We start from the raw sequence: 18,248 nt of genomic DNA, 5'->3' as shown, positions 1-18,248 counted from the left end.
CAACCGGTGCAACTGGGCATCTCCAGTTTCATTGGCCTATCTCTGGCCCTTTCCTTGGGGATTCAGTGGCCCCAGTGTCCTTGCTGACCTTGACAGCAAAGAGTTCCTGCCCCCTCCGAGATGCAGCCACGATGGGGTAGCGATGCATTTTTATTATTAACAAGATAGAAGCAGGCAGGCTATTATTTCTGGGTGGGGTGATATCCGTCAGCAAAAAATGATCTGCTAACTCTCCGGGAAGCATTAAGAGCCGTGATAGGAGAAATAATTGCTTATGCCGAGTGCAAAGAAAAGATGCCTCAGCGGAATGGAAGCCTTTAGTGAGGCAGGTGGATAGCGGAGGAAGTGGGGAGGGAGGAAACACCGTTGCTCATGACCCCTGGCAAGGGAGAGAAGCGGGCAGAGTGAAAGGGATCCTGCTAAGCTCGAGTGTGGAGATCCCCCAGAGGCACTGCTAGTGCAATTAGGGGAACAAAGAGAAAATGTTGAGATCGTTCGTTCGGCAGCATCCTTACAGGAGAGGCAGAATAACCAGCCCACTTCCTCCCGAGAGGAGAAGGAAAGGTCCCTCTGAAGAGCTCTATCCAGCAGCCTTTTTCCTCGTCAGGTTCTCTGAAGACCTGGGCTGCTGCCTAGTGATAAGGTGCCTTTCTTGTTTCCCACCTCTATCTGACAGTGCCAGCCCATAGGGGTTCACTCGGAGTGGCAGAGGCAACCCTCTTAATCTACGACCTGGTGCTGAGATTGCTCACACCCTAGTTTGCACAAGAGCTGTGCTCGGGAAATGTTTTGTTATATCAAGTTGTACTTTTATCATTTGAAAAAGGCTTCATGTAATTATTAGAAAAAGTCATAGAGTCACTTATAATCATATAATTCCATGAAGAAAAACCCCAAATACAGATACACACATATACCACATGCATACACACACATTCCATATTAGGCAGTAAAAACATGCCCCCCCCACCAAAAAAAAAAACCCAACCAAAATCTAAGACTGATAAAACCTACCAGAGCCCCCTGCAAAATGCTGGTTTGAGGCTAAACACTCCACAAGGCACACAACAGAGGACCATCCTGGAACTTATTTTACCAGATTGACTCCCACTCATACCTCACACAGCCCCTCCAACGGCCAACGGGAACCCCTGTAGCCTCGATCCCTCAATTGCCTCACTGCAGCTTGCACGGCTAAGTGCCCATCACCACTGCCTTGCCAGGAGTGAACCTTCAGGGACAGAGCAAGCGGTGAACACCTCTCTAAGGCTGCTTCTCACTCTTAGATTAAAGCCTTAAGGGGAGCTTCATCACTGAAAGGTTTAGTAGAAGTGACGCCAAGCCTTCAAATCCCAGTTAGACTATGTTTTACCAATGCTTCTCAGGTGACTCAACGATCAGTCCAAACAAACCTGCTTGGATTACTTCTGTTTTGAGGCTTCTTCCTTTCTTCCCCTTTCCCATTTTCTCTCTTCTCTTTGTGCTCCTTCCACGTGGCTATGAAGCCCAGGCTGACCTTGAACTCATAATAATCTCTCTGCCTCCTGATGGTGGAATTGCCATGACACCCAGTCCCAACTCTGTTTGTTCTTAATTAACGCGACAAGGACCTGAAGCACAGGTGAGCGGACTCAACTGAGCATTTCTTCCTGAGAGGCTGGGGCGACTGTGGAAATTGGGAAACTGCTCTTTTCTGAGTCGGCTAAGATAGGCATCAGTTGTCAAGGGGTATTAGGAAATCATTTCCAAGAACCCAAAGCCTGTTCTCTCAGTGTTCTCAGAGATGCTAGAAAAACTAACAATTAGCACCCCAAGCACTAAGTGAGGCAAATCAGCTCCCCTGTGGCTAGCCCATGGTCCACGTTACTCCATGGCCCCATGAAACACCTGGATTGGAGAACTTCCAGATCACTGCCATCATAGCTCAGTTAAATGGAAGGCCGTAGAGCCCGGAAAGCAAGGTCTTGAGAAGTTAAAAGTGCAGTGTGTCTTCAAATTAATGACAAATGTTCTGGACCATAAGTCCATGTATGAAGATTTATTTGCCTTTTGTATCTTCTTACCATGCCAGGGAATTAACCCTTGTGTGGCCAGAGCCAAAATACCCACCCACACACCCTCCCAAGGCTCACATGCTGCTGGGCAAACAGGCAGTTTGACATTCCAACACTAAGGACCCACTGACAGAGAATTATTTTTAAAAATTTTTAAAAATACTCCGGCTGTCATTTACCCACTGTGTGAGCCTAGGTCTGTCTCCTGAACTTCTTTGGGCCTCAGTTTCCTCATTAGCATAAAGGAGATAATAGCACCTTCCTACCGGACTATTTTTAGAAACAGCAATGAAGTGTGTAAAGCACTTGACTCCGGGATAGTTCAAAGATTAACCGGTAACAAGCGTTCCTATCGGGCACGACATCAACACTCCAAGTAGGCTAGCATTACTGTTGTTTATTGTCGTTTCCCCTCTAGCGCATGTTTACCCATGCTAAACTGACAGCTGTGAGGCTCTAGGCGGGGACTTCACCTCTTGAAGCCTGGTCTCCAGGTAGAATCTTCTCCCTTGAAAGAAATCTAATCTAAAGAACAATTCCTCTGGAGTCCCCATTTGTAGCTACTCATTGAAGGTGTAATTCACACACCATGCCCTTTCTCTGCCAGAGGTCTGGCCTTGCTGTTCACATGCCCTCAGTGTTCAGATGGTCCTCTTACAGCCTCCTTAATAAAAGGACAATGGATTTTGTTGATAGGAAAGCATCTTTTGTGGATACCTCCCACTAGTAGCAGGTAACCGGATGTTCACTGAAATCTGGCAAAAGCAATGGTGCCATATTTAAATCTCAGGCACAGAGGTTAAAACTGACTTACAAAGGTCAGCTATTATATTATGTTTGGTTTCCCTTCATAATTCTTACTTTGTTTTTGTTTATGGCCTCTAAAAATTCAGAGATCTGACATAAAAGAAATCTAGCTTTCAGTTCCTATTGAACAACTGAAGATCTGAATTAAACACCTTCAGAATCACCATCATCCATCATCATCATCACCATCATCACCATCATCATCATCACCATCATCATCATCATCATCATCATCACCACCACCACCACCATCATCATCATCACCACCACCACCACCACCACCACCACCACTACCATCATCATCATCATCAAAATCATCATCACCATCATCATCATCATCATGACCATCATGACCATCATCGGGGAATAGCTGCCCTCTTTGCCCTCCACTAACCCCTATCTCTGAAACTATCCTTGAATCTGGCAGTTAATCATTAACGTAGGGGTTCGTTCTTCATTTTCTGCCACTAATGTGTTTGTCTATCACACTTAAACTGATGTGTTTTCTGTGCTATCAGATATGTGACATCCTTGTCCAAGCACACACTTGACCAAGTTTGTCAACTTGTACTAGATGGTCCCAAGATCTCTATAATGCATGCTTCCATAGATATGTGTGGTTTGTGGTTTTTGTTGTTGTTTGTTTTTCTCCAGATAGACAAGTTGTCTATTCCTTCATGGGAGTCAGGAGTAAAGAGATAAATCTCACGTCACTTATCAAAGCAAACTGAAGTAGTGGAAGTAAACAGTGGCCTGAAAGGCATAAAAAGCAATTTTAAGAAATTAATAAATGATGAGACTATTAACAGCACATGAAAAGGGTTTGCTTTTTTCCCCCTCCCTTTAATATGATTTTTACCTTAAACACTGTGTCCCTTTAGGAAAGGGAAGAAAAGTTAATAAAGGAACCTATCACTCAAACTTAATTTTTAGTATGGCAAATAAACTGCTTTAATGAAAGGGCTGAAATCCCTAGGTTTGCACATTAAATTTTCATCCATAGCAGAGAATGGAAATTATTGATTTAGCAGTGGCATCATGCATTTTGAATCCTACAGTGTCTCAGAAGTCCACATTTCCGCTGGGTGCAAATGTGTTAGCAGCATTTGATGCAGGGGGAGCCTGGGCTGGGTGGGAGGACAGAGAAGGGGATAGAGATAAGGGAAAGAAGTACACCAGCTCGTCACAGAAAGAAAATAATCAATGTTCCTTGTCTCCAAGATCCATTTAGATAAAGCATCTGACGGTATGATGGACCATGGAACCATTCTGAAGACTAGAAACGCTGGGCCCAATCAGTCTTTGGGGGAAACTGCAGGGATCTTATGAAAGACTTTGAAAAAATAAAAGGCAGGCTGATGGTTGGTGATTTGATCCCAAACGGAAAAGGGTTTGGGTTTTAAGGAAACCACAGAGGAAAGAAAAGTACCTTTCTCAGTTCAAGGTCAGTATGTCCGCCAAGGGAAAAATAAACATTTGACATTCTAATATTGAATTGGATAACACACACACACACACACACACACACACACACAATCAGTCAGGCCCACAAAAAGCTCTCAATGCAACAAGGCCTCATCAGAATCAAGTGACAGGAACACTTTTCTTGACTTAGAGTATGAAAATATGTGTGTTTTTTCTTTGAAAGAAATTAATCTTCCTGGCTCTCCAAGGACTATGCCGTAATTAAACAACTTTTATTTCCCCCCTAGAGAATTCTTAGGAACTGATGCTAAGCCATGTCAGAGGTAGCCTTAAATCAGGCTTATTTCGGGGTCTTTGTGTACTACAGACTGTAGGAAATCAGAGAAAACAATAACTTTTAAGAAATAATCTAAACACAATTGCAAAACTAAATCTGCTTAAAAAGAAAAGTAATCACCTAAAGTGTCCCCGAAGAGAAAGGTTCTGTTGTTTTTATTTCTTTCCAGCCAAGACTATCTTATACTGCTAGTCTCTTTGGTTAGCCCAGATGTCAGAGAAGGTTCTGTGTTTGTGTTTTTGGATGCGGAGAGCTGTGCCATCTATAGAATTCCATTCTGGGAGAGGCTTCTCTTTTGTCCTACTTTGTGTCAGGCTTGCTGCCGTGAGGATAAGAGCGCCCAGGAGACACCTCCCTGCCGTTTAATAGGCTATGAAGGATGGGACTCATTAATCGGCTGGCAGCTGCCCCTAAACAGGATGCTGCCTGGAAGTGGGGGGAAAAAGGGGAAGGGAGACCGAGGAGGACGCAGTGCCATCCAAGAGACCATCACTGGATGCCCAAGGCAGGCAGCGTCCTGTCAAAGGATCCATACAAGAAGTCTGAGGTGAGAGCGCTGCAGTCCAGCCCCAGAAACCTTCTACTCGGAGAAGTAGCCTCTACTTACTGATTCCTTTTTTTTATTTAAAGCAATGATTTTTGAGCTATTATCTGCTCACCTAATTTTTGTTGTTTCTTAACTACATTTTCATCAGTCTAATCGTAGCTGCCCTTCTGATGGTACTGTGCTTATTTACAGGTGACTTTCTGCATCCCAGTCTCCAAGGGAAGGTTCCTAATTATCCATACCGAAAAGCCCAGCTGCTCAGGCAGCACATAAGATCTCCTGACGTGGTCCTGCCTACTTCCCATCCTCATCAGCGCCATCCCAACTTAGGCCACACTATTCATACCTGGGACAGTTTGCCTGCCTCAGTTTCTTCTGCTTGCTTGTGACCATCTGTGTGGAGTCAGGCTGGCAGGTCTTTTTTGTGGAGTCATGAAGGCCAGACCTCAGTCTGCCTTCTGGATTAGAGATGTCATAGCTCCTGGTCCCTCCCCTCCGCAACTCACCCTCTATTTTGTAACGGCTCATGTCGCTTACTAAGCAGAGTGGACAGTAAATGTTCTTTGAGTAAATAAAGAACACCACTTCTGTCTCCCACATAGCCTGGACTTACTAGACCCACAGACTAAAATTTCACCAGGACCTTCTCAATCAGAAGATGGTGCATCGCCTCTTACCTTTATGGTTTTGGTCTGGAGTCTGAGTCCATTTAAAGTGTTGATGGCTTTCTCTGCGTCCTTTGGATCAATATAGTTAACAAATCCATACCCTAAACTCTGTCCTGTGGAAATATTAAAAAAAGAGAGATAGGGAGACAGACAGACAGAAAGAGAGAGAGGGAGAGAGAAAGGGAGGGGTAGGGAGGGAGGGAGGGAGGGAGGGAGAGAGAGCTCAATATTTTTGCAGAAGCAAAACTTCCCCCACTGTCCTGTAAAACCCTCCTTTGGCCTGTGAGTCCTTGTCATTGGGACTCACCCTAAGATGAGAGGTTTCCAATTCCACAGATTTTCTTTATGGGTGTGGGCTCTGAACTCATAGGAGCTCTCATCATCCAATCTAAAAACAGTAAATACCCTTGAATACTCCACCTGATATATACAAGTGGCAACGTAATCAGGAAAAGACCGTACCAGGGAATAGAAAGACGGCATGCACAGTTTGTTAAGAGACATTTGCTCAGAGTCTTGGGACTTTTCCTTATCAATGGGGTCACTTTGGAGATAGGTCATTTACCCTCCATTTCCTCCAGATCTCTTCTCTGGAGATAACAGCACTTACCTTGGGCATATTTTGAGAGAGTTTAGTGAGGTCATGTACATAAAATGCCTTCTAAGGACAATGCCTAGACCATAGTAGGTGCTCAACAAAGGATGGCTGTACTCTGCTTAGTCCTGTAAAATTGGGACACGTGGTGGACTCAGTAGCTGTGTCTTTTGTCATGCCTGCCACACCCACACTCAGGGGTGCAGAAGGACCTGAGCCGTGAGAACTGGAGACATTTTTAGTGAAGCATGCAGGCACGGCCAGAATTTAGAGCAGTTGCTACAAACCGTTCTTTGCCCTCATCATCCCCAGAGCCAAAGAACAATGAAAAAAAGAAGGGCAAGGGTTTCTACCAGAAAGAACCAAGGCGCAGGGTAAAGCACTAATGCACTCCGCGAGGAAGATGCAGCTACTTTAGGTAGAGATGATATCAAGTTGTCTACAAAGAGGTAGCAAGTGACAGGGCTCCCCCCTAAGTGAAATAAAAATAATGTACTTGCGATCGTGCCACTGATTATAAATAGTCCATCAGCTCTTCCATGTGTCATCAGCCAGAAATATCATTAGGAAACTTTACATTCTCTGACATACCCTTTAAGAAACACAGAGCTTGTGGTGGCTGCAGAACCAGCTCGAACTTCTCAGGCAATGTTATTGATTTGTGGGCGGCAGCAGAGCCGAAGGGGAGGAAAATGACAGGACATCATACGTCAGGGAAGACCGATTACATAAAGCTCTCTTTAGCCTACTGGGGCCAGGACTGAGAGATAATACAGCAAAAAGCCTGCCACATCCCGGTGACGGGAGCCCATTTCAGCAGCCAAAAAAATGTTTCCAACAGCTTCTGTTTGCTGGTAAATGTCTGTGTTTGTGTTGGTTGTAGGAGGGAACCTGGGAAAACAAGTCGAGTTCTGGATCAGAAAATGGGTATCTATTCTATCATTACAGGATAGAAGCAAAGAGAACAGAGAGAAAACTCAGTGACATTTGCTCCTCAAGTGGGAATCCTAAAGGCAACGTCTTCCATTAGGTCATTCCTTTGTTTCTGAAGAGCAGGAAAGACAGAGACAAACTTTGCAGGCAGGCAGGCAGGCTTGTCATCAACTGGAGTTAGTGACTTCCTAAGAGGGAGGAGAGAGCATGAGGCATGGGCACACTTACTGTGACCCTTCTCTTTTCATTTTATCCTGTAAGTTTGGTGTGTGTGTGGTGTATGTGTGTGTGTGTGGGGTGTATATGTGTGTTGTGTGTGTGGTATATGTGTATGTATATGTTGTGTGTGTGGTGTATGTGTGTTGTGTGTGTGTATGTGTTGAGAAAGAGAGGGAGAAGGAGAAGGAGAGAGTTTGTTATGGGTATTACAAGACCCTGCCACATATTCCCAGAAACTCTATTTTACAAATACATAAATATGAGAGAACTAATTTCATTGGTTTAAAATATAATTTATCCTAAATTTGTCTCCACCTCATCAAGCCTAACGAAATCCACCTAATTAAATCTATTTTCATCATGCAAATATCTCAGTCATATTTGTCTTGCATATATAATATTCCCATAATAATTTTTAAAAAACCAGTTAAGCACTAAGTTGAACTGCTTCTAAAGGACATCTTTAAAGCAATTATGTCTATGACAAACTTGCTATAGGAGTTCTAGGAAAGAGGTTGAATAGGTCATTTTCCGGCCTAATATAATTTATATATGATTAAAACAGAATATGAAAAAATAGAAATGAAACATTCACTGGTTAACTGCTAATAGTAGACCTGACTCACTCTAAAAATTTCTGTATTCTTCAAGGTGATGAAATATATCTGTTCCCATTATATTATGTTTCTTTGTAAAATCTCTCACATATTAATGGGTAACAAGGCAGGTAATAGTAAGTACAATTTTTGCACTCTAGATTTATCTGTTTTAGATCTTGCTTCTGGAGGAAGGAAAACTCAGGCCCAGGTCCCAGGAGGTTCTGAAGGTCAAGTGAGTGAAAGGAAACCAGTCCAGCAAGATGTGTGACATCAACCCAGCAGCCGGTACCATTTCCCAATCGACAGTCTCCCTGGCTCCTGACTATAATTACCACTATTGTGCTATCATCTCCTGTCCCGGGTTTAGAGACTTCATTCAGCATCAAGAACAAAAATTCTCCAGGGAAAACCAAAACCCAGAACAATGTAACTTCATAAAGGAAGATTCTCCTTGATACAAAATCAACTGCAAACTCTGAAACACTGCATTGAAGAAGAGGCCAGAGATGGAGGAACTTGCCTGTGAATTGGAAGATAGGAGGTAACTCGGCTGCACAATGAAGCTGCCTGCGGTTAGCCTAGTTCATGAACAGGCTTTCTTCACATATGCCTCCCAGCATCACAGGAGTCCAGCTATGTCTAATATAAATGCTTCATGGATCTAAGCATTCTCTTTTATAAATGCTCTGGAGAAGATTAAGTCCCAGAGCAGAAATTATAAAAAAACCCAAGCTACATTTTTTTTAAAAGAATCTATTTTAATAGTTGGGGAGAGTAAAATGAGCAAGAACTTTGGTGGCCATACATTAGTGGTGGGTTTTGGTTCAGCAGTTCTGTATTGTAAGTGCACATGGACAAATAAAGATGGAATACATTGATAAAGAATGCCAGTGCTTTCTGCATGGAGATTGTGAGAGCTGCCACCCTGCCAGGGCTCAGGGGACACAGCCTGGGGCCTGGAGTATGTGCATGTATCTGCAATCCATAGATAACAGTCATTTTCTTTTTTGTCTCCTTTTTCAAATAGTGACATCTTTTCTCATTATCAATGGTAACAAGATTTGGGCATAATGATAGAGCAACAATATTCTAAGAACAGAATATCAAACCTGATTTTTGTTCTAAATTTATGTTTACTTTGATCACAAGTTGAACAGCCATCCAGTTTATATTTACTAAATTATCTTTATTTAAGAAACAAGGTAGTGGGAAAGGAAGACTGTCTCTAAAACTGTAGGCTACAGGATCTAGCTCCTTGATGCCCACATCTGATCAGCTTCAAGCAGTCCTGTCCAGCTGGTGGGGGAAGCATCTCCACTTACCATGCATGGAGAGGAAGCATTCTAGATAGTTTGGGATAGAAACTTAGAATGCAAAATGTAGTTTCAAGAGAAAACTGTATGCATAATAGCCAGAGCTTAAGGCACTTCCATGTATTTTGGCTTAAACAGGTTCTTGTTTTGAAAAAGCTGTTCACTTGATTCTGAACCTGAATATTTTTGTTTTGATAAAGCATGGGCATTTGCACACAAGGAAAGAGAAAATTTTCTTTTGTTTTATGTCCTACTATGATAGGAAACACTTCTATTTGGGTATATAATTTTATATCAAACCTATCCCTCTAGGAACCAAACAGTCCTTTTCACAAGAATTAGCGCATGAAAGATTATATCCCTGAACATATTAGGTCCTTGGCAGGTGTTTAAGCAGTACAAGAATCACCATGTGCACTTGTACCAACCCTACACATTTGCATATTTGGAGGAAGAGGCAAGAGGAAGTAACTGGGGGATTAAGTTTGCGTTCATGAGGAAGGAGATACTGATATATCCAAGTCGGGCACTGGGAACCTATGAGCTCACTGGGTGGAGTGCATTCTTCTCAAACACAGATCAAGTGAAGGACAGAAGGTGTCCCAAATCCACAGTGATTCTGAGGGTACAAATGCTCTCCCAACCACTCTCGATTACATTGGATTTTCACACCCACTCTATGTGAAGAGAGAAAAGCATCATTTTACAGAAATGAGGGAATGGAAGGTCAGAGAAAATTATAATTTTTCTGAACATCACAAAACTGAATTGCAATCTAGATTTGCGTAGGCATTTGCTTGTTCGTTTTAATGTGTAGGGTAAGATAGGGAGCGATTTAGGCTTGGTAGGTCACAGTCCTTGTCACAACAATCATGCCATTGTGCGTCAGTCAAAGACACTGTTGGAACAAAGAGTGGCTGTGATCCAATAGAACTTTATCGAGAAAAAACAGATAGTGGCCGAACTTGGCTCTTGGACTATAAGTTGCCAATCTTTTGGCTCTCAATCCTGTTTGCTGTTGCCATAAAATAAGATGTTATGAACAACTGAGGCTTTTTTTTGACTTATTTCAGAAAAAGCAAATTGTTTTATGTAGTTTGTATTAAGCATTTTTATTGCATTCAAGTGCTAGAAGCTGTCCAATCACAGCTCATCAAAATGCCTTGTTTTCTCTGAACTTTCCCTGCTCTTCAGGGCCCTAGAATCCTTCTGAACTCATGGCCAACAACAGCAGTAGAAAAGCCGCCTGAAGGAGCCTCAGCATTTCCATACTGCCAGCTTGCACACTTCGCTTTTTCCCTGTGAGAAGCAGCCTTCTCCAGAAACCTCACACTGACTCCTCTCATGTGCAGAGCCCCCGAGGGGGTGGCCAGATGGGCAGTTGCTGTTGCTGGAAACTTCCGAGTTGAGTAAGGAATTTTTGTGATCATCAGAACCCCTAGCTCAAGCTGAAATCCTGGTGTTCATAGCACATGATAAAGTCCCCCCCCGGTCACCTTAAGATCACCTGCTTGGCAATAATTCACACACCAGGTTAGCAGCACTCAACTCTAAGTCAGGATGCCCCCACTGCCACTTCTGAGATGTCGTTCCCAGAGTCTGTCTGAACATACCCCAAAGAGAGGCAGAGAGTGTGTGCCCGCCACCGTGTGTATAAACCTGCGTGTGGCTCATAACCACACTTGCTGGATAACCTTGGCTAAGTCATTTAAGCTTCCTCAGCCTGTTCCCTTGTCTGGAAAAAGAGAGATAATCCTCTAATCCCCGTAATCAAAGGATCACTGCAGGGATTATATGAACATGGGGACTAATAGCTGTTATAATTTATTCAGTGACACTTGGTGCCAGGCACTGTGCTAAATGGCTTACTCACGTTACCTCATTTAATCCCATGTGAAATGGGCATCATCGGGCCCATGGTACACATAAGGAAAAACAAGGTTTAAGAAGTGGATAAAAAAACCTGTCCAAAGTCAAGGGGCTGGTAGTCAGGGCTAGTCCTGTATGACCCCTCTGGTGACACTCCAGATCATGCCTTCTCTCCACAGCTGACCTCAGCTCAAGTGCCTAGAAGGGTCTGGTATCTGGTAAGTCTTGAGGGGGTACGTTGGCTCTCACTACGGCTCTTGTGCTGATAGGGGCACCATGGAGTCCTGAAACTGTGGCTGTCTCCCTCCTTGCGTCCTCAGGGATTTAACAGTGTTGCTCAGCCTGAAGCTCAGCTTCTCTGTTAAAAACCCGGGGGCCTTGCCAGCAAGCCAGAGGATTTCTTTCCTTTTGGCAGTTGACAGAGTTGCTTTAGACCGAGCAATGTTGCTACTTCAAGCACAGTCCCCAAAGCAGCCTCACTGGCATCATCTAGGGTCTGTGAGAAATGCAAAGCCTCAGGTGCCACCCCAAAGCTCCAGAATCAGCACCTGCTTCTCCACGTGCTCCTTGAGGGGTTCAAGTGCTCATTGAAGAATCAGACTCAATGGCAAGTTGCATTAGATGTGGGTCTCAGTTTTGAATACTGTTAATACTATGTGTAATTAACCTTCCCCTGCCTTGGTCTCTGGCAAAACCACACATCTTATAAATGGGGACAAGGAAGGCAAGCTCCCATGAGAGCATTCTCAAGTTTTATTAATATATGCTATTTCTTTTTGTCCTCAAACTTTATATTCTTATTTTGACGATGTCTTGGTATTCTGATTTTGAAGATAGCACTAATATTCCTTTCTTCAAGGAGCTAGCAAGAGCTTTATATGTGACAATCCATGTAAAGCGTCTGGCCTCTAGCAGACGCTTAGTAGGTATCGTGTCTTTTGTCTTGCACACCCTGACAGGTGTTACTTTTCACCGGTGTCTAGGTGACAATATCTCCTCCAGGAGGCCCTAACTTCCCCCAAAGTGAAGAGTGATCCTGAGGCTTCTCTTTTACACTGGAGCAAATACGCACACAAATTCACATGGACCGGACACTCTGCCAAGAGCTGGACACCATAGGTGGACCCTGAGCTGTTCCCGGCTTTAGGATGCTCCTTACATGGAAGAAATGCAAGTCTAAGAACCAATGATATCCTGGAATAAATAAAGCTGTACACTGGATACCAATTCTGACTGAGCAGAGAAGGGAGGAATTTTTGAAGGAAGAGGCACCCAGAAGAGCTTTGCATAAAGGATAGCATTTGAGAGGGTTTACCCCCGAAAGGAATGACATCCCAACTCGAGGACTGAATTCCAAACCCAAACTTATCCCAAAGGCATTTAGTGGGCACCTGCTTTGTGTCAGGTACAGTTAAGTTCCCTGGAAACATGGAAGAAAACAACAAGCCTGTTTCTGTCATTATTGAATTTGTATTCTGACCCCGAGCAGGGAAGACAGCCAAGACATGTAGACAGAATACAAAGTTTGTTAGCCGACAGCAAGTCCTAGGGAGGAAGTAAGTCAGAGACAAGGAACAGCGGGGCTGGGACATGGCTGCAAATATTTATTGTGGTGGTCAGGGAAGGCCTCACTGCTCAGGAGACATAAAGACAGAGATGAGAGAAAAGAGGTAGACCATCACCCGGGTCTATCTGAGAGAAGGACATTCTAAGCAGAGGGAAACTCATGCAGTAGGAATAGGCTGTGTTGGAGACACAATAGGAGTGACGGCAGTCCATATCACACTTGTCAAATGGCTGAAAACAGGAGCCAGCACTGAAGTTCCTGCTGCTCACAGAGCCACTGTAAAAGCACAATGGCCTTCCCCTCTGACTGACACTCTCTTTCAAAACCACCTCTCAAAAAACAAACAAACAAAAACCCCTAAAACAAAACAAAACAAAAGACAAAAGCAAAACAAAACAACAAAAGCAAAAACCACCTTTCCTGTGTATGTCTCACGTCTCATGCGTTTGGGAAATCCTTCATTCGCTCCTCAGGTGTCATCCATTACTTATTTATCCGTGTTTTAGGCGGAGTCTCTTTTACTGGCCTGAAACTCTTAGTAGGCCAGGCTGGCTCGTTAGTAAGCCTCAGGGTTTCATCTGTCTCTGCCTCCCCAGCACTGAGGTTACAAGTGTATGCTACCATTCCTGGTTGCGTGCGTGTGTGTGTGTGTGTGTGTGTGTGTGTGTGTGTTTTAAACCATGCTTCTGGTGATCAAATTCAGTGCCTTGTGCTTGTAAGGTCAGCACTTTGGTATTTGAGCTATCTTCTGAGACCTCTAAACTACCACTTAGTGAGTATCTCTGTTCCCCATTAAACTGGGAGTAACTTGAGACCAAGCTGCTGTCTCATTCATCTCTGTCTCTGACTCTGGGACCTCAAAGAGTCCTTGCTGGTTAACTAGGAAGCATTTGTGCAGTGAATATCTGACTGAGTGTTTTCGATTGTCATGAGTATTTACTTCTCTTAACCACTTTCAGTTTCTGTACACCAAGGAGAAAGATTAGCAGAGCCTCTCCCATGGCTGGAGCAAGTTGGCGAGAGGTCAGGAACCAGTTCCCCGTAGGACACCCTCCAAAGACCTGTGGATCTAGGTCACTGCAGAGGAGACTCCAGGGACACCCCCCGTATCTCATACTTGAAAGGCAGTCATGGAAAGCCATGGGTGCACTTGCTGTGGCCCCAGAGAACAAAGATCAGGCAGAAGAGGCAAGTTAGGGAGGCTGTTGCTTTAGCCTGATGATAAAGAAATTCTACAGAATGATTTTATAAGGATGTAGGGTGTCTTGTAAGGTGTTAATAACCAGAACTGTGCACAAGGGACCTCTCTACCCCTTACCAAGCGTAGCTAGAAGAGTCAGCAAGACTGGCCCTCAAGATCCCTTCTATTAGAAGGACCAAAGGTTCTAAGTTATATTTATCTTAGTCCCAAATGCCCACAACAGTTTTAGTTTGCCCTGATTTCTAAGGGAGAAAACAGGGGATATGTACTGAACATCTACTATGGGGCCAACTGCTTAACTCACTTTATTACTCAAATCTTTGCAATTCTCTGAAGCAGGTATTCCCAAGTCAGGCTATGTGTCTAGAGAATAGCCGCTGAGTCCTTCTGACTCTAGAGCCAGGGAACTCTCTGCTGGCTCTGAGGTCTTGAGCACCTGCTGATTTGTACACTAACCATCTGCCCTTACCACCATGTGCCTGAGAAACCTGGCTTTAGAGTGCTATCTCCAAGTTTTCATTCTTTCTATTAGTTCCAATCTTCCAAATTTGTTGAGTGTATCAAACAGGATCAAACTAGATTGTAGATCACCATTTTCGGTAAACACTTTCATACCCAGTAATCTTAAAATCTACAGATGCAGGAAAAGAGGACCAAAGAAGAAGCCAGGGCTTGTGCTTTAGCAGGAGCATCAGGCCAGCGAATTAACAATGACAGCTGAGTATGGTTTGGTGCTATAATATTGAGCAGCTGGGTGGTAGTGGTGCACGCCTTTAATCCCAGCACTCAGGAGGTAGAGGTAGGCAAATCTCTGTGAGTTTGAGGCCAGCCTGGTCTATAAGAACTAGTTCCAGGATAGGCACCAAAGCTACACAGAGAAACCCTGCCTCAAAAAAAAAAAAAAAAACCCAAACCAAAACAAAACATAATATCGAGAGGGAGAGAGCATTTTGTGGAGGATGTTATACTTGAGATGAGACTGATTTGAGAAGATTGGTGAGAAGCATCCAGGTTACAGGCGGAGAAGGACACTGGGAGGAGGGGCAGTACAAGCACCTATTCCTCAAGGGGAAAAACCTCCCACTAAGTTTGTAGCCATCGCATCACCAGGCTCGCCGGTTGTTATCCCCTTGTACTGTCACTACTGTTTCTAAGTTGAATTCACACTCAGAGGTGGATATGAGGTCTCCCTAGACCTTTTCAGAGAGTCAAGAGTCATTTAGGAACTCTTGGGTGTGTCTGTTTTCTGCAAACACAGTTGAAAATGTAAGACCCAACCATCCTTACTCTGAATTCCCAAAGTACTCAACATTACCTTAAGCCAGTTTGTGGTTATTTCCAGAGGCTACATTCTGGATTCATAAGTAGGTGTCATCTCTATAATTATGTGGCATCAGGACAATAAGTAAATGTTTACCCACAGTAAGCATTTAATATGTCTGTTGAATTGAATATACTCCTTAACAGATTGGAAAGCTCCTTAAGGGTGAGGACACAGGCCAGTTAATGTTCGTAAGACCAATGCCTGATGTATTGTAGACCAGTAGTAAATTTCTGTTTAATAGATTATATAAATGAATTCAATAAGTGAACGAATAGTGCCAAAAATTCATCATTTCAGTGCCATTCACTATACCAACTGTTCTTTTTAACCTCACCTATTCCTTAAAATAGCCCTATAATGCAAGCATTATCACTACCATTTAAAATCAAGGGCACCAATACCCAGCCCCAGATCCTCAAATGAGTCCATTTAATGCAAACTCCCCCGCCAGTGGCTTTTGCTAGCGCTCCTGGCTTGCAGAGATTGTCTTATGCAGATGTGAAATGTGATGCTCCTACTGTTCCTGTAATGCCTACGGGGACCCACAGAACCCAGATACCCATTTCGAGCAGCTCCCCAGACAGAAATGCACATTGTACAATAAGAAAAGCCAAGCGATTCATTTCTCAAAAGAGATCTTTTTTCATTCCCTTTGGTTTGTCCTATAAAATAACTTGCTCCAAGTGACAGCTCTTCAAATATAAATTTCAATAATAAACTTCAACAAATGAAAAACTGAACCAATCTGAGTCCTATTTTTCTTCTGTTGTGCAAGAAAGAATAGAAATTCGTAAGATAAAAAGCTAGTATCAAGTGCTTGGTTAAAAAAGAGCTGAAAGGGAAAAATATTCTGGGTAATGTACTGAGGACAATAGAAGCCTCAGTGACAACTATCTTACCTTCAGCATTTATTGTACTAAAAAGAAGGAGTGTTCAGACTGATGACCCTGGGGCAATGAAAGATTCTTAATCAAAGCCACGTTAAATTAAATTATGCTCAGAATATTCTTACAAGACAGGAAAGAATAGTCATACATTTAAAAATATTTTAATAGGCTCGAAACAAAAAGAGGAGGATTTTTGGCAAACTCCCAGCTAGCCATAAAAATGATCCAGAATTCTTACTTCTTGGCTGGTTTATTCTCACATGAAACAAAGGTCTGGATGTCGAATAGACAAGCCTTTCCACCCAGAGTGGATACAAACCAACAGGTGATTCCAGAAGTGCTGTAGATGTTAAAGACAATGATTTAGCAACAAAAGAAGAAGAGGCAGAAAAGTCTATCAGATTAATACTAATTGTGTGCTCTGTAATTAGTCTTTGGGCAAAATGAAACTTTGTGGGCGAAGTGTCTGTGGGTGAAAAGAACTGCTGAATTCAATACTAAGACAACACTTTTCAAAACTCCCCCACCACACAACATCCCTAGAAAGGGCATGCAGAAGCTACCGATGCCATGTTGAAATTTAGATTAAATGAGATAGGTTATGTGAGAGGGCTTGGCACAAAGTAAGGCTTCATAAATATTAGGTGAATACAAACCTTTTGGAACAGACAAAACAGAATGTTTTGTTCTCACCGAAGGAGATGAGATAAATGTCTCTACAGAGATAAGCCAGGACATCAAATATTAGCTGGGGCAGGACCTTGGAAGCCTCAGTCAGTGTGTCCTTTATGTAGGAAGGGGTGAGCTTCTCTGGACTTAGAATGACCAGTAATGACCAGTCTTATGAACATGAAGACAAGCTCTCCTATTCTTACCATGGAAGAGTTCATTGTCAGGACAGAACCAGACATGATGCCCACATTCGTGGTCTGATAGTTTAGTTTGACTTCAAGAAGCATTTTAAAAGACAGAGATTCCTCAAATTTTTAAAAGAAACAAAAGTATATTTGTCTTACAAAACAGCCACCACCACAATGTTTAGCTTGCAAGGGTAAGTGACTGAGGCAAGAGACACACAAGGACAGAAGCACTTACACAGAAATAGGTCTGTTGGGTAGGGATGAGAGGAAAGTCACCTTTGACTTTGTGAAACGAATGTCAGAGAATGTCCAGTCCAAGCAAAAGATGAGCAGCCCCATGACACCGAGTCAAACACCCGGCAGACATGAAAATGAAGAAGCGTCTAGGAATAGGCAAGAACGGCAAGATGTGAACATCTCCTAATGGTTCATGTCTTTAGGCAATGGAAAATGGAATGACATTCTGATAAGCATGGTTGACCCAGACCCAGAGCATGCTCAGCAGTGCTCAACAACTTTCCAGAATGCGTGGTGTGTGAAGGGACTGCGCTGGTCCTGTTGAGAAGGATCCGTCTGACAGCACTTTCTGTTCCTCCTAGGAGCAGGTGAGACTCCACCAGCACACCAAGACCTCTTGTTTACCCACCTATCACCCCAGGGCAGCCCCACACATTCTACCACCCTTCCCTTAAATCCCACAATGCATGTTAGCACACATGCAGAGAAGGGGGTTAAAAGATGCCTTCTGACTGGTTTACTGAAGTTTCCCAAACTCTTTTTTTTTTTTGTAACAGAACCCCCTTTTTAAGAAACACACTGCAGATTAAACAGTTTTGGGAAAGACTGTTTGATGGGATTCCTAAGTGAACATTATTCTCCAAAACAGGACTGATCAGAGTCTCAGGATGTAATTACTGTGAGGTGGTTCTCATCGCTGCGATACTGCTTCTGAGATAAGAGGGATATGTACTTCCAAGGTTTCTTTTCCCCTGCTACTATCTGTGAGCCTGTTTCTCAGAGGACATCATACAGCCTTGCTTCCA

At 43.3% G+C, this 18,248-nt stretch overlaps 1 protein-coding gene across 8 annotated transcripts in view; it reads right to left on the bottom strand.

Annotated features, from left to right (window-relative positions):
- Elavl4 (ELAV like RNA binding protein 4) overlaps positions 1-18,248 on the bottom strand; it is a 136,644-nt gene that overhangs the window by 16,886 nt on the left and 101,510 nt on the right. For all 8 annotated transcript variants that reach the window (XM_041651761.1, XM_041651759.1, XM_041651764.1 and 5 more), the window contains exon 3: positions 5,848-5,951. In XM_041651761.1, coding sequence (XP_041507695.1) covers positions 5,848-5,951 — 104 coding nt within the window. The remainder of the gene's footprint in view (positions 1-5,847; positions 5,952-18,248) is intronic.

The sequence above is a fragment of the Microtus oregoni genome, unplaced genomic scaffold (genome assembly GCF_018167655.1).
Source record: "Microtus oregoni isolate MIOR12 unplaced genomic scaffold, Mior012 000005F_ref0000423, whole genome shotgun sequence".
NCBI lineage: Eukaryota > Metazoa > Chordata > Mammalia > Rodentia > Cricetidae > Microtus > Microtus oregoni.
This window is presented reverse-complemented; position numbering and strand designations above follow the sequence as displayed.